The 16,995-nt window shown below is 48.0% G+C and overlaps 1 protein-coding gene across 2 annotated transcripts in view; it reads right to left on the reverse strand.

Annotated features, from left to right (window-relative positions):
* Window positions 1-4,406: 4,406 nt before the first annotated feature.
* COLEC10 (collectin subfamily member 10) overlaps window positions 4,407-16,995 on the reverse strand; it is a 62,978-nt gene continuing 50,389 nt past the window's right edge. The window contains exons 7-8 of one of the 2 annotated variants that reach the window (XR_011855660.1): window positions 6,692-7,147; window positions 4,407-6,631 (exon numbers count right to left, since the gene is read on the reverse strand). Coding sequence is in view for 1 of the 2 variants with exons in the window: in XM_072151278.1 (XP_072007379.1) it covers window positions 6,756-7,147 (392 nt within the window). In the remaining variant the exon portion in view is untranslated. The other variant, XM_072151278.1, reaches the window with a different exon arrangement.

Consider the following 16,995-nt stretch of genomic DNA (forward strand, 5'->3'; position numbering starts at 1 on the left):
AAATCTGTGTCTAATAAAAATTACTCATATAAAGGGGTCTGAGACTTTCTGTACCCACTGAGATGTTCATGGTAGGACAATACGGAGCACATACACCTACAGAATGTACATGTTTGGTAGTTACCATGTGACCACCAGGCAATCACCCACCTAGTACAGTATTTACACACACCCGGATACGGCCACCCCGGAGGACGCCACTACATGTGAAGTCTCGCTCCCACACTCCAAGGATTATTGGGGAGGATTTATAATTCCTCTATTTATATAGCGCGCACAGATTACGTAGCGCTGCGCAGAGTTTCCCAAATCAGTCCCTGTCCCCATGGGGCTCACAATGTAATCACAATCTACCAGTATGTTTTAGAGAGTGGGAGGAAACCGGAGGACCAGAGTTACCTGGCATTACCAGAGCCCTCAGTGTTACAGCTTCACAGGCTGTTACACTGTTTCTCCCTCCCCCCTGTAGATTTCCTTTAAGGCACAAATGCCATTTACACAGAGTTCATGCTCCACACTCTTATCCTTCCTTCACATCCATCTGTCTCCAGCAATGAGGACCGAGGATGCGCAGGCAACGCCGTAGGTAAGTAACTGATTTTTTATTTTTTTTAATAGCCAGATTTCTGAGAGATCGGGAACTATAGATAAAACCTATGGGTGGAAGCATATGCTGAGTAATAATCTGGGGGACACTGTATGTGAATTAATACTTTTGGGGCTCTATATATTAAGGAATTGAATAATGTGGAGTTAAATGAAAAAAGTTGGAGGCACTTTATATCCATTTTTATGTTGTTATTATATTATAGGTGAATGAATGATTTGGAGGGTAATAATAAATTATAAGGTAAGGTATAAAATTTATTGGGGGAGTTTCACAATAAATGAACTAATTAGAAGGGGAACTATCTATAAATAATTAGAGGGCAGTACATATAAAATAATTGATTAGAGGGGCAATTAATAAAAAAATTAATACAAAAAATTAGGGGAGCACTTTTAAAGGGAACCTGTCACCAGGAGCCCCTTTTCTGTCCCCATAGAGAATAGTATACACATTGCCAAACTGTTTTTTATAATAAAATTGTCTTTTTCCGATAAAAAGAAAAGTTAGATGAAAGTTTATCTTTCTTTCTGCAGAGCAGTGTCTCGTGTCCCATGGCCAGTGAGTAGTGGTTCTACCCCACCCTCGGGAAAGCGCTTTTTTGGTGCGTCTATGGTGCCTTCTCATCTAGGACGCCTCTGACCGTATGATTATAATGGTTAGTAGCCAGGATGAGACAGGTGAAGGAGGACATGGGGGACAGTGAAGACTGAAAGGTTTCTGTAAGTTGGTGAGTATCCATGGCACGTGGGTTCCTGTAAGTTCGATGGGTGGATGGATTTTGAGAAGGTGAAGGATTATTACAGTAAAAGAATATTATGGTCTGAAAGTAGAAAAGAAGAATTAGTAAAATTAGATATTGAAGAAAGTCTGGAGAACACCAAGTCGATTGGGAGAATCCTAGAGATGTGAAAGACCTAGAGGGGTAGTTGGTGATGAGAGCTGAGGGGCAGGAGGGGAGATCGGAGTTTTAATGATAATTGGAATCTCACAGGATAGAAAGTGCGGGAGCCAAGAGGCAAAGTGGTCAAGGAACTGATAGGGTGTGACCCGGGAGGACGGTATACTACAGCCACACGAAGAGAGAATGGGAAGGTTAGAGGAGGAATAACCTGAAAAGTGCTTCATGAAGACAGGAGTGTGCTTACCCCCTCCTCCCTGCCTATTCTCAGGTCTGGAACAGTGAGAAAAGTGTAAGCTGCCATAGGACAAAGCAGCGAGGGAGGCAGAGTCATCCTGCTGGATCCATGTTTCAGTGATGGCCAGCAGATCAAAGGACTTGGAAAAAAGAGCTCATGAACAGATTGTAGTTTATTGCACACAATAAATACGGCGTTCCATAGGGCAAAAGCACAAGTTATGGGTGAAGGAGAAGAGGGGATACATTGAATCTTGATAAGGTTATCAGGGATTCTGTGTGAAGTGCAGAAGGTGGGTCTGGGCTAGGAGAGATGTCCCAGCAAATAAGAGGTTTCTAAGTTATGTCTTGCTTCACAAACTCTGTGATAAGTTAGTATAGTTACATAAACTTGATATAATCTTTATATGGGGGGCAATGCTCATAGCATAGAGGGGAGATAGAGGTGTCAGACACGTGGCTACTACACCCTCGATCACGACTTCTTTTTTTTCCCAAATGCCAGAATTATTCCTGATCTTTTGGGGAATGACATGTATTATACAATCTAACCTTGAAACCAATGTACCAGAAACTCACCCTGAGAGGCCGGACGTCCGCCTCATCAATCTTTCTATTTTTGGCAGAGACATTACAAACACTTGAAATATTTTGGATTCAGTCTTAAGGCGCTGCACCGCTTCCTCATACAATGCTGCTTCTTGTGTCCCAGGTGTTTCCCAAACATGGCACAGATGCAGATATTTCCCTGAAAAGTTGGTTGTGGCAAGATAAAAGCAGAGTAGACGCATGGTGCCCAGAGCCGGCTGCCAGCTCTGATGATAACACTACGTTATAGCGGGTGGTGCGGAGGGTGAGGCCTCCTGTGCGGGAATGGAGATTGTACGACCTGATTACATGATGATTTACACAGCAGAAACTATTACTGCTACTGTATAAATGAGTAATACACCCCCTCCCCACATGCCCTATATGTATAATATACTGAACATGGTCATATTATTGGCAAAAGGGGGAACCTCATAAGGATGGGGGGCATTATGGTAGAGGACACTGAGATAAAGTGATACAGTATGAATGGCATCAATATGATGAAACATCCTGTGACTGGCACAGTACAGTACATTGTGGTCCCCACTCTAGGGAAAATCACTTTATGAAGGGCACAGGGTGTTTGGCTCTATATGGAGGGGTGCACTGAATTGGACATTGTATGGGCGGGCAGAGTGTTTAGTTCTATTGGACAGAAATCTGTCCCTGGTCATGTGATGTCACACAGGTGCGCGGCTCATTATATCCCTGGTCATGTGATGTCACACAGGTGCATGGCTCGTTATATCCCTGGTCATGTGATGTCACACAGGTGCATGGCTCGTTATATCCCTGGTCATGTGATGTCACACAGGTGCGCGGCTCATTATATCCCTGGTCATGTGATGTCACACAGGTGCACGGCTCGTTATATCCCTGGTCATGTGATGTCACACAGGTGCACGGCACTTTATATTCCTGGTCATGTGATGTCACACAGGTGCCCGGCACGTTATATCCCTGATCATGTGATGTCACACAGTGGAGCGGCTCACTATATCCCTGGTCATGTGATGTCACACAGGGGCAAGGCACTTTATATTCCTGGTCATGTGATGTCACACAGGTGCGCGGCTCACTATATCCCTGGTCATGTAATGTCACACAGGGGCAAGGCACTTTATATTCCTGGTCATGTGATGTCACACAGGTGCATGGCTCATTATATCCCTGGTCATGTGATGTCACACAGGTGCACGGCTCGTTATATATCCCTGGTCATGTGATGTCACACAGGTGCATGGCTCATTATATCCCTGGTCATGTGATGTCACACAGGTGCACGGCTCATTATATCCCTGGTCATGTGATGTCACACAGGTGCACGGCTCATTATATCCCTGGTCATGTGATGTCACACAGGTGCACTTCTTGTTAAATCACAAAGCCCCGATAACTCTCTGGGATATAACAAGTTGTGCACCTGTGTAACATCACATGACAAGGGATATAACGAGCCGTGCACCTGTGTGACATCACATGACAAGAGATAGATTTCTATCTACTGGAAATAAACAATGAAGCTTTCTACAGAAAGCAAGCAGAGATCTAGAAAACTGTGAGAAATTGATACAGAAAGTATATTGGAAAAATTGATTACACAAACAATATACATTTTTTACTTAAAGTGGACGACCCCTTTAATATGCCTTTAGTGCCCCCACAGGAGAAATCAGGTATTACACACTCCTAATAATCAGTGGACTGTCTTTGTTACTGATGTATTCAGCATAGTAATTACAATCTAGTTCTATATTTCCTAGTAGTTGCTGTAAATAGAAGAGTAAAGCTCCTCCAGGCTCCACTCACCGCTTATGTGACCAGGACAGCTTAGATGTCGCCTCATGTATCTGCGAAAACTGGTCCATCCTGATGATAAATCATTAACAATCACTTGGCTCGCTCTGAATGGGGCAGATTGTCATTGAATGTAATGTAATGTTATAGAGCAAAACATGAAAAAAGGGTTCATCAAGTCAGTGTCAGGAGGCAGCGGTAAAGCCGCCAAAACATCTGTACAGTATTTAGTGGAGATGGGGCTGGTGTGGAGTAAAGGGAAATGCTCGCTGGAAAAGTATAAGCACAACTTTATTGCAATGAAGATAAAAACATACAATTAAAATGGTACAAGAGGCAGAAGGTTCCTGTATAACGTGCAAAACATAAAAGTGTCATAAAAGTCACAAGTGTGTCAATCTAGATCTCTGATACAAGAGGGGTAACTATGACTCCAAATACACACATAGTAGTAGATGTAGGGAGATCCGCCCCAAGGTGATTGGCCATTCTTATTCTGGGGGTGCTCCGCTGTATAGGTAGGTTTTGTGGCATAAGTCAGAGTCACACCCTACATAGAGACTGGGGTCAGAGGTCGATCAGAGACTGACTGCAGACTGTTTCAGAGTTTTTGCTACTCATCAGTGCAGAGTAGAAATCTGAATGGGCAGCTAAGAGTAGCAGAGCAATCCCCTTACAGGTGTATTATAGAAGGTAGGGGGCGCTGGCCACTGAGCTGAGACTTTTATGGGGGCACTGGGGAGGACACTATTATATGGGCTAGCACCTTTATAATGCTGTGAGTCTCTGTGGTTGGTCTGATACTTTTATGGGTACATGTGGCCTCTACTATCACAGGTCACTGAGGCTGTTAAGGGGCAATGGTGCTGTTATAAAGCAATGGGGGAGATTTACTTTCCCGGGCCTGTCGCGATCCCGCGGTGCGTTGTCCTACGAGGATTCGGGTCTGCCGGATTCACTAAGGCCCCTTTCACACTTGCGTTTTTCACGCGCGTTTTCTGCGCGTGCTTTTGACGTGCAGAACTTGCATTGCACTCTGACCCATTGTAACCAGTGGGTCTTTTCAGACTTGCATTTTTTTTCACGCACACACGCGCGTTTTTTTTAACGCGCGTTTAGATCTCGACATGCTCTACTTTTGCAAGTCACGCGAAAAACGCCCCATACAAGTCTATGGAGACGCATCAAAAACGCATTGCACTCTGAGATACTTGCAAGTGCAATGCGTTTTTCACGCATCAATTGCCATAGAAAAGATAGAGCTCAGCCATGAGTCCATTACACGCGCATTTTCTGCGCACGAAAAACGCATTGAAATTGCATTGAAAACGTGCGTGAAAAACTGAGACACTGAACAAACTCTGACTGAAAACTGATTGCACTCTGATGCAAAATGCGTGTTTTTCACTGACCAAACCCTGATCGCACCCTGATCAGACTCTGACGTGATCTGCAACGCAAGTGTGGAAGGGGCCTAACATCGTGCGCCCGAGTTCCTGCATCCGTCACTTCTGCGCCGAGGTCCGCCGGAGTTCACCTGCTTGTAAGTGCTTATTGGGCTAATTGTTAAATCCTGCGCATTGTCCAAATCCGAAGGCCCGCCCGCCCCGATTTCTAAAGCTAGGGCATGTAATTAGTAGGCCATTGTGTCGCCATTGCGCCAGCTTTCATGCGACACAAATCGGGGGGGGGGGGGGGGCCTCTGATGATCCGACGGATTCGGATAACGCGCAGAATTTTAAAAATTGTGTCGCAATCCAAACACTTACATGCACCGGGATGAAGATGGTGAACTCCGGCGGACCTGATCGGGGGAGCGACACATGCAGGAAATCAGACATATGGGGGCAGATTTACTTACCCGGTCCATTCGCGATCCAGCGGCGCGCTCTCTGCGCTGGATTCGGGTCCGGCCGGGATTTATGAAGGTAGTTCCTCCGATGTCCACCGGGTGGCGCTGCTGCGCTGAAAAGCATCTGAACGCACTGGAATTCACCAAGGCCGGCTGAGTGAAGGTTTTCCGTTTTTAAATGCGGCGGTTTTTCCGAATACGTCGGGTTTTCGTTCGGCCACGCCCCCCGATTTCCGTCGCGTGCATGCCGGCACCGATGCGCCACAATCCGATCGCGTGCGCCAAAATCCTGGGGCAATACAGGGGAAATCGGCGCAAATTGGAAATATTCGGGTAACACGTCGGGAAAACGCGAATCGGGCCCTTAGTAAATGACCCCCAATGTGTCTAATATTGTTACGGCTCGTGCTTGTCGCACAATGTTCTGTGGTTCTCCAGGTGATATCTTTCTGGCACATTTTTGGGGGAGCTATTATGCGACCACTCACTGTGTTGGACATAACTTATGTTGTTATTAGTTTATATTGTTTTTTAAAAACCATACAGGTAAGTGCCCCCTCATACAGGTAAGTGTCCCCCTCATACAGGTAAGTGTCCCCCTCATACAGTGTGTCCCCCTCATACAGGTAAGTGCCCCCTCATACAGGTAAGTGCCCCCTCATACAGGTAAGTGCCCCCTCATACAGGTAAATGCCCCCTCATACAGGTAAGTGTCCCCCTCATACAGGTAAGTGCCCCCCTCATAAAGGTATGACCTTTCCATATCTGGATTATTTTGGCTTTTTTACAAACTCACAGACAAAGTATATGGTCTGGTGACAGTCCACATCATTCCAGGCGCCGCTGCTCAGCATTTCCACACAATCCTCATATCCGGAGCCGTCGTTGGGCTCCCCGCTCCTCCAGCTGCTGTAGGTCTGGAGCGGAGTGTTGTCCACATACATGAACTGCTTCTCCTTCTCAATATCATTGATCCCAATGAAAACCCTTAGTAATCCCAGGCTGGAGATGTAATCCGCAATCAGCGCGTTGGTGCGTCGGTCCTTGGGCATCGCCAGTGTCCCACCTCTGATCCGGCACTGAGTCATCGCATCTCTATAATTACATTCTTCTTTTACGATGTAATAGAACTTATCTTCTGTTTCCCGAATTCCTGCAATAACTATTGGAGACAAGTCAATTATGAGTCCAGCTCTGAAGTATAATACAGGATAAGTAATGTCATGTATGTACACAGTGACTGCACCAGCAGCAGAATAGTGAGTGCAGCTCTGGAGTATAATACAGGATGTAACTCAGGATCAGTACAGGATAAGTAATGTCATGTATGTACACAGTGACTGCACCAGCAGCAGAATAGTGAGTGCAGCTCTGGGGTATAATACAGGATGTAACTCAGGATCAGTACAGGATAAGTAATGTCATGTATGTACACAGTGACTGCACCAGCAGCAGAATAGTGAGTGCAGCTCTGGGGGATAATACAGGATGTAACCCAGGATCAGTACAGGATAAGTAATGTCATGTATGTACACAGTGACTGCACCAGCAGCAGAATAGTGAGTGCAGCTCTGGAGTATAATACAGGCTGTAACTCCGGATCAGTACAGGATAAGTAATGTCATGTATGTACACAGTGACTGCACCAGCAGCAGAATAGTGAGTGCAGCTCTGGAGAATAATACAGGATGTAACTCAGGATCAGTACAGGATAAGTAATGTCATGTATGTACACAGTGACTGCACCAGCAGCAGAATAGTGAGTGCAACTCTGGTGTATAATACAGGATGTAACTCAGGATCAGTACTGGATAAGTAATGTCATGTATGTACACAGTGACTGCACCAGCAGCAGAATAGTGAGTGCAGCTCTGGTGTATAATACAGGATGTAACTCAGGATCAGTACAGGATAAGTAATGTCATGTATGTACCCAGTGACTGCACCAGCAGCAGAATAGTGAGTGCAGCTCTGGGATATAATACAGGATGTAACTCAGGATCAGTACAGGATAAGTAATGTCATGTATGTACACAGTGACTGCACCAGCAGCAGAATAGTGAGTGCAGCTCTGGGGTATAATACAGGATGTAACTCAGGATCAGTACAGGATAAGTAATGTCATGTATGTACATAGTGACTGCACCAGCAGCAGAATAGTGAGTGCAGCTCTGGAGTATAATACAGGATGTAACTCAGGATCAGTACAGGATAAGTAATGTCATGTATGTACACAGTGACTGCACCAGCAGCAGAATAGTGAGTGCAGCTCTGGGGTATAATACAGGATGTAACTCAGGATCAGTATAGGAAAAGTAATGTCATGTATGTACACAGTGACTGCACCAGCAGCAGAATAGTGAGTGCAGCTCTGGGGTATAATACAGGATGTAATTCAGGATCAGTACAGGATAAGTAATGTCATGTATGTACATAGTGACTGCACCAGCAGCAGAATAGTGACTGCAGCTCTGGTGTATAATACAGGATGTAACTCAGGATCAGTACATGATAAGTAATGTCATGTATGTACACAGTGACTGCACCAGCAGCAGAATAGTGAGTGCAGCTCTGGGGTATAATACAGGATGTTACTCAGGATCAGTACAGGATAAGTAATGTCATGTATGTACACAGTGACTGCACCAGCAGCAGAATAGTGAGTGCAGCTCTGGAGTATAATACAGGATGTAACTCAGGATCAGTACTGGATAAGTAATGTCATGTATGTACACAGTGACTGCACCAGGAGCAGAATAGTGAGTGCAGCTCTGGTGTATAATACAGGATGTAACTCAGGATCAGTACAGGATAAGTAATGTCATGTATGTACACAGTGACTGCACCAGCAGCAGAATAGTGAGTGCAACTCTGGTGTATAATACAGGATGTAACTCAGGATCAGTACTGGATAAGTAATGTCATGTATGTACACAGTGACTGCACCAGCAGCAGAATAGTGAGTGCAGCTCTGGTGTATAATACAGGATGTAACTCAGGATCAGTACAGGATAAGTAATGTCATGTATGTACCCAGTGACTGCACCAGCAGCAGAATAGTGAGTGCAGCTCTGGGATATAATACAGGATGTAACTCAGGATCAGTACAGGATAAGTAATGTCATGTATGTACATAGTGACTGGATCAGCAGCAGAATAGTGAGTGCAGCTCTGGGGTATAATACAGGATGTAACTCAGGATCAGTATAGGAAAAGTAATGTCATGTATGTACACAGTGACTGCACCAGCAGCAGAATAGTGAGTGCAGCTCTGGGGTATAATACAGGATGTAACTCAGGATCAGTACAGGATAAGTAATGTCATGTATGTACATAGTGACTGCATCAGCAGCAGAATAGTGAGTGCAGCTCTGGGGTATAATACAGGATGTAACTCAGGATCAGTATAGGAAAAGTAATGTCATGTATGTACACAGTGACTGCACCAGCAGCAGAATAGTGAGTGCAGCTCTGGGGTATAATACAGGATGTAACTCAGGATCAGTACAGGATAAGTAATGTCATGTATGTACACAGTGACTGCACCAGCAGCAGAATAGTGAGTGCAGCTCTGGAGTATAATACAGGATGTAACTCAGGATCAGTACTGGATAAGTAATGTCATGTATGTACACAGTGACTGCACCAGCAGCAGAATAGTGAGTGCAGCTCTGGTGTATAATACAGGATGTAACTCAGGATCAGTACAGGATAAGTAATGTCATGTATGTACACAGTGACTGCACCAGCAGCAGAATAGTGAGTGCAACTCTGGTGTATAATACAGGATGTAACTCAGGATCAGTACTGGATAAGTAATGTCATGTATGTACACAGTGACTGCACCAGCAGCAGAATAGTGAGTGCAGCTCTGGTGTATAATACAGGATGTAACTCAGGATCAGTACAGGATAAGTAATGTCATGTATGTACCCAGTGACTGCACCAGCAGCAGAATAGTGAGTGCAGCTCTGGGATATAATACAGGATGTAACTCAGGATCAGTACAGGATAAGTAATGTCATGTATGTACACAGTGACTGCACCAGCAGCAGAATAGTGAGTGCAGCTCTGGGGTATAATACAGGATGTAACTCAGGATCAGTACAGGATAAGTAATGTCATGTATGTACATAGTGACTGCACCAGCAGCAGAATAGTGAGTGCAGCTCTGGAGTATAATACAGGATGTAACTCAGGATCAGTACAGGATAAGTAATGTCATGTATGTACACAGTGACTGCATCAGCAGCAGAATAGTGAGTGCAGCTCTGGGGTATAATACAGGATGTAACTCAGGATCAGTATAGGAAAAGTAATGTCATGTATGTACACAGTGACTGCACCAGCAGCAGAATAGTGAGTGCAGCTCTGGGGTATAATACAGGATGTAACTCAGGATCAGTACAGGATAAGTAATGTCATGTATGTACATAGTGACTGCATCAGCAGCAGAATAGTGAGTGCAGCTCTGGGGTATAATACAGGATGTAACTCAGGATCAGTATAGGAAAAGTAATGTCATGTATGTACACAGTGACTGCACCAGCAGCAGAATAGTGAGTGCAGCTCTGGCGTATAATACAGGATGTAACTCAGGATCAGTACAGGATAAGTAATGTCATGTATGTACACAGTGACTGCACCAGCAGCAGAATAGTGAGTGCAGCTCTGGAGTATAATACAGGATGTAACTCAGGATCAGTACTGGATAAGTAATGTCATTTATGTACACAGTGACTGCACCAGCAGCAGAATAGTGAGTGCAGCTCTGGTGTATAATACAGGATGTAACTCAGGATCAGTACAGGATAAGTAATGTCATGTATGTACCAAGTGACTGCACCAGCAGCAGAATAGTGAGTGCAGCTCTGGGATATAATACAGGATGTAACTCAGGATCAGTACAGGATAAGTAATGTCATGTATGTACACAGTGACTGCACCAGCAGCAGAATAGTGAGTGCAGCTCTGGAGTATAATACAGGATGTAACTCAGGATCAGTACAGGATAAGTAATGTCATGTATGTACATACTGACTGCACCAGCAGCAGAATAGTGAGTGCAGCTCTGGAGTATAATACAGGATGTAACTCAGGATCAGTACAGGATAAGTAATGTCATGTATGTACACAGTGACTGCACCAGCAGCAGAATAGTGAGTGCAGCTCTGGGATATAATACAGGATGTAACTCAGGATCAGTACAGGATAAGTAATGTCATGTATGTACACAGTGACTGCACCAGCAGCAGAATAGTGAGTGCAGCTCTGGGGTATAATACAGGATGTAACTCAGGATCAGTACAGGATAAGTAATGTCATGTATGTACATAGTGACTGCACCAGCAGCAGAATAGTGAGTGCAGCTCTGGAGTATAATACAGGATGTAACTCAGGATCAGTACAGGATAAGTAATGTCATGTATGTACACAGTGACTGCATCAGCAGCAGAATAGTGAGTGCAGCTCTGGGGTATAATACAGGATGTAACTCAGGATCAGTATAGGAAAAGTAATGTCATGTATGTAGACAGTGACTGCACCAGCAGCAGAATAGTGAGTGCAGCTCTGGGGTATAATACAGGATGTAACTCAGGATCAGTACAGGATAAGTAATGTCATGTATGTACACAGTGACTGCATCAGCAGCAGAATAGTGAGTGCAGCTCTGGAGTATAAAACAGGATGTAATTCAGGATCAGTACAGGATAAGTAATGTCATGTATGTACATAGTGACTGCACCAGCAGCAGAATAGTGACTGCAGCTCTGGTGTATAATACAGGATGTAACTCAGGATCAGTACATGATAAGTAATGTCATGTATGTACACAGTGACTGCACCAGCAGCAGAATAGTGAGTACAGCTCTGGGGTATAATACAGGATGTAACTCAGGATCAGTACAGGATAAGTAATGTCATGTATGTATATAGTGACTGCACCAGCAGCAGAATAGCTCGTGCTGGCTCATTCCGCTGTGAACTGCTGTGGGTGTGGTTGTGTGCTGCTGAGCTCCTGCACCACCTGGAGGAAGATTGATCCACCCAGGCCTGCTCTCTCCTCCCCAGGGAGGGAGTGGGTTCTGTGGGATGAGTGAGCCAGGAAAATCCCAGGCTTCTGCCTCCCGGACCAGGCCGGCGGGAGGCAGGAAAAACAAGTTACCGGCCAAAGCGGAGGGGGTGAGAAGATCTGCCCGGAGCCAAGTGCAACATCCCCCACCGGGGCCTAGCCCTTGAGGTGAGGCCTGGTGACAGCCGGGGCCCGCGGTACCGGAGTGGCTGGCGGTTGCGGCCTTTGCACGCTATGGTCACGGTGCTTGGTACGGGGGAACCGGAGGGCTGTCCTACAGCCTGGCAGGTCTCCAGCAGGGTGGTGTTGGCAAGAAATGATGAGGGAGAGGCTGCTATAGCGGATCTCCCTGGGGCAACCCCTTAATGTCCCGAGTGTGAGTCTCTGGGTGATGGACAGGGTGCCGGTGATGAAGGCAGCCGTATTAGCAGGGACCAGACGGAGACAGAAGTTGAAGAAAACAACTTACAGTTCTTTATTTGAACCGGCAGGAACCGCAGCAACGCGCCTTTAACAGGTAGATGGAGTGCTGAGATGTGAGTTGGAGGGAGCCTCAGGAGATAGTTCACCAGCCTGGATGTAGAGGGCAGGCTGGGAGGCAGCTGTGTCCTGGTAGGAAGCTTCAGCTTGTCCTGTAGGGCTTCAGGTATCACCTTTAAAGGTAAGATGATACCCCTTTTCCTCACTACACTAACTCTAGTCTAATGCTCCACTCTTCAGAGGCAGGGGCTAGGCTCTTCCTGCTCTGGTATGGGCTAGACAGAGATTACTCACTCACTCACTCACTCACTCTAAGTCTACAAGATCTTCTCCTGTGGGAGAGACTTCTCTCACTAACTCCTTTCTCTTAGATCTCCAGAACATTCCTGGCCAGGGGGTTTTATTACCTCCCTTTGGTCAGGTGGTGGCTGCTCCTCCAATCACATCTCAGCTTACAGAGGACAGGATGTAACACATATCATTGGACAACAGCATCTTGCATCATACAAAATACTTAACCTCTGCCTTGCCAGGCAGGATTCACCACTGCAATATACCCTATGTCCTATCAGGACCATGTAGTGTAAGGTGATTACATGCAGGTGGGACGTATTCGCAAACCCTCCCTCGCCATTGCATCGGCGAGGGTGTTGCATACCCCGGGGGCAATTGAAAGAGCCGCCCTCGGCTCGACTACAGATGTTTTGGGGCACAGAGGGGGCTAAGGGCACTTCTGGGAAGTGCAGGCTATGTGAGGTGTAGGGACAAACCGCCCATGGTCCTGGAGACAGGCACCTGGGTTGGTGTCGGACTAAAGACAAAAATATGTAGCTGTATGACAGTTGGTCGCTGACGCCATTAAACCGAACTGTACAGTAGGAAAGGTGTGGTGTCATGTCCTGTAATCCACTCCTTGCACCAAGGCCTGTATATTTGTTGTATCAACGCTTCTTCCCTGGCGACAATTATATAATGTATATATCTGCATTGCATTAGCATATGCGACACGAGTACCTCCTGACGTCCTTACCCATGTATGGGTGGCATCCAGGTGCTATCTTTGTAACACCCCCGGTCCCCGTAGGACCTGCAGTTTACGGACTACCCCCATGTGCAAACCTCGGTTTGAGGGATCAGGTAACGGTCAGTGTTTTACATAAAAGACGGTCCGACACAGCCACACTACAACCTGAAAAGCCTATGAAAGGGTTAATGCAGACTACTGGCAGATATGACAGTGTGCAACAGGTTGTAAATTCACATTGGCTTAGGAGCCCAATGGGTACACATCTTGAACGTTACAAACGTTACAGAGGTAGATAGGCTACTCAAGGTAGCACGATAATAAATGTCTCTTTTCCTGCAAAGAAAAGGCATAAAAAGTGCAAACATAATGTCCGTACCTAAAAGGAAGGCATTAAGTGCAATATAGTAGTCAATAGCAATAGCAACTTTTCCCTGGAGTATCTGGCCAAAGTCTCTCAGAAGGTGTCTAGTGACAAAGTCCATCTTCTGGGTACAGCCCTTGATGAGGGGAAAAGTGCACTGAGAAGCAAAGGGTCTCCTCTTTGTGTAGAGGGACAGAGTCCTTTGGTAGGAATCTCTGCTGTGGCAGAGGAAGAGGTGCTATCATAGCACAGGGCAGTGTATAATCTCTTGACTGAGATAAATAAGGGTAAGAGTCTCAGGACAGTTTCTGGCTCTATAGGGTAGGGCAGAAATAAATATACATATGTACACAGTACCTGAAGAAGGTTTTCAGCCCATCAGGGGTTACTCAGTATCGCTGAGTTCAGCAAAGACAGGATCCGGCTCCAGCAGGGAATCCTGTACATCCTCAGCAGGAGTGGGTTCCGGCTGGGGACACCCGGTGGCAGTTGCGGGTACTGCAGGTGCAGCAACATCCTCCTGACTTTCAGGGGGAGGAGCACTGTCGCCCGGGGTGTCGGCTGTTCCAGCCGGGGGCTCAACTGAGCCGGGGACCACGGAGGGGTCCAGAAAGAAATAAACTGGGACCTGCGGCAGCGCCGCAGCTCCTTCCAGCTCCGGTTCTTCCGGGGCCGGGTCATCACCCCATTGATAACCGGCAAGGGGAGATGTGGGCCTAGACGGAACCTCCGGACAAGGTTCGCTAGCCGGGATGTCTTCTCCCACAGAAGAGCCGCGGGACCTGGCAATACTCCCGGCAGGGGAAACGGTGGGGGTGGCGCCCTGGATCATGCCCGGCCCATGGATGGCAATGGGACCCGTACTCACGATTACCGTGGATGGGGCATTCACGTGGGTCACCGCCCGGGGACTCGCAGCCGAGGAAGAGGAGGTGTTCGGGGATTCCGGCCACTCGTCGTCCTCATACCAGTCGTCGTGCGGGAAGTAGCGGTCCTCATCGGAGTCGGGGATCCGGATCACACCAGCCGCCCAGGGTCCTCGGGGCCCCTCTTGCAGGGAGAATTCAATGCACTCGCCTGGCTTCAGGTTGTGCTGGCTCTCCGGCAGATCAGGCCTCTTGACAGACCGGCGGGGTATAAATACTTCCCGTCCGGTGTAGTCCTGGGTGGCGAAGCCATAGCCGCGCTGTTTGTCAAAGTACCGGACCATGCCGGTGGTGCGGTTCTTTTCTACCCAGGCTCCAGCTGCAGACCGGCCGGCCATGTAGCGTTGGGCCTCCTTCTCGCAGCGCCGCTGCTCCGAGACAGCGTCCCGGAGTCGCTGGCGGGCGGCCTCACCTCGGCCTCGAGGCTTCGGAGGTGCCGGTGCTGGGGCTCGTGGCTCCGGTGCAGGCTCGGATCTCCGTGTTGGTCGGGTAGGTGCCGGAACAGGAGCAGGAGCAGCCGGAGGATCAGGAACCGTCTCAGCAGGGCTAGCAGGCCGAACAACAGGGACAGTAGCCTTGGAGCAGGTGGCGCAGCAGCAGTAGGCCCAGGCGCTGGCTCGACAGGAGTCGGGACCTCCCCACGTGGCGCCTCCACGTGGGCCTGCGGTACCGGTATGGTAACCGGGATAGGTACGAGGAACCGCCCGGGTGGTACTTGGCACTCCGTCACCGTCTGGACCTCCGGGTGACGAATGCTCGGGTCAGTCCTCGATGCAGTCGGTGCCCAGCAAAGGGCCTCCGGACCGGCTGCGCAGAGACCACCACCATGGTCTCCAGTACTTCATAGAACTCAGGACGCTCCACAGGAGGGAAGGGCGGAGGACCCCACATGATGCTCTCCTCACTGTCCAGAATCCACTCGAGTTCTGGCGTTTCTCTGAGGCGGGGCAGGAAGTCCGCCTCTAGCCAGTAGGAGGAGTCCAAGTCCTTCCCGCCAAGAGCTGTGGCGGGCTCTAATTTTTCCTGCGCCACAGGAGGCGGGGTTCGCGCCATTCGCGCGTGGGTGGAGCTTGATGCGTCATCTGGGTTTCCCGCCAGTGAAGGTTTTGGCGGGCTTGAATTATTTGCTACGCCACAGTTTCTCAGGTAAAAATCTTCAGGCACGGCAGCGCCGGATGTAGCAGAGCTGGTACAGTTCTTGCAAGGATTAACCTCTTGAGTGCTGGAGCGGCGCTCGACAGCACGTGGCAGCAGTATAACAGTTCAATGTGAAACACACAATCACAATGAGGCAGAGGGCACAAGTAAGATCGGGGTTGGAGCTGCCTCTTCTCAGGCTGAATCAGCTATGGAGGTGGCTCTACCCCCAGTGTCCAGTGACGCTGAGGCAACCCCAGGTCCTCCTGGCCCAGCTGGTGTGAGTGATGCAAGGAAGCGAGGGAAGCGAGGCAGTAATGTACATAGTGTGGTGAGTGTGGGAGTGGTGGATGGTGCTGAGGGGGTTAATCATGTGGTTTGTGCTGATCCATCTGCACCCCCAGTGGTGGCCGCTCCCATAAGGAGCTATGCGAGTGTCACCGCTGGGGCAAGTGGGGTTAACTCCTTGTCTCCTGGCTCTGGGAATAGCGTTTTGCAAAGGCGTCTTCTGGAGGCTCTCAGGAGAGGGGAAAAGTCAATCACTGTAGAGGGGAGAGAGGTTGATCTGTCCTTCTGGACAGACAGGCATGGCCTGGCAGCCTTCCAAGAGAAAAGGGGGGGGGGGAGACTGTATGGTCTTTACCCACAACCGGGCCCGGAGCTTCCCGTAGGAATGTGGTTCGTCTTCGCTGGAGGGGCAGTGACGCATGCCCACCCAGGTCAAGGGTGGTGGAGCTCCTCCTGAGGATGAACTTCAGGGCTAGTGACATCTTTGCCCTGATACATCCTTATGGTACCCCGGAGTTCGATGTCAGCTTTGTTCGGCCGGAGGGCTTAGAGCTCTTCTGGTCGAATTATGAGCTGGCAAAGAACGAGCTGGTCATGCTACTGAGGCCCTGAGGGATGATGAGTTGGATGAGGAGGTCAGGAGGATGGAGCGCGAGAAAGGTGCCATGTCCTCCACGTCCTCCCATTATGAGAGTATGGATGAGGATAACAGGATTTG

Source organism: Engystomops pustulosus, chromosome 5 (genome assembly GCF_040894005.1).
Source record: "Engystomops pustulosus chromosome 5, aEngPut4.maternal, whole genome shotgun sequence".
Classification (NCBI taxonomy): Eukaryota; Metazoa; Chordata; class Amphibia; order Anura; family Leptodactylidae; genus Engystomops; species Engystomops pustulosus.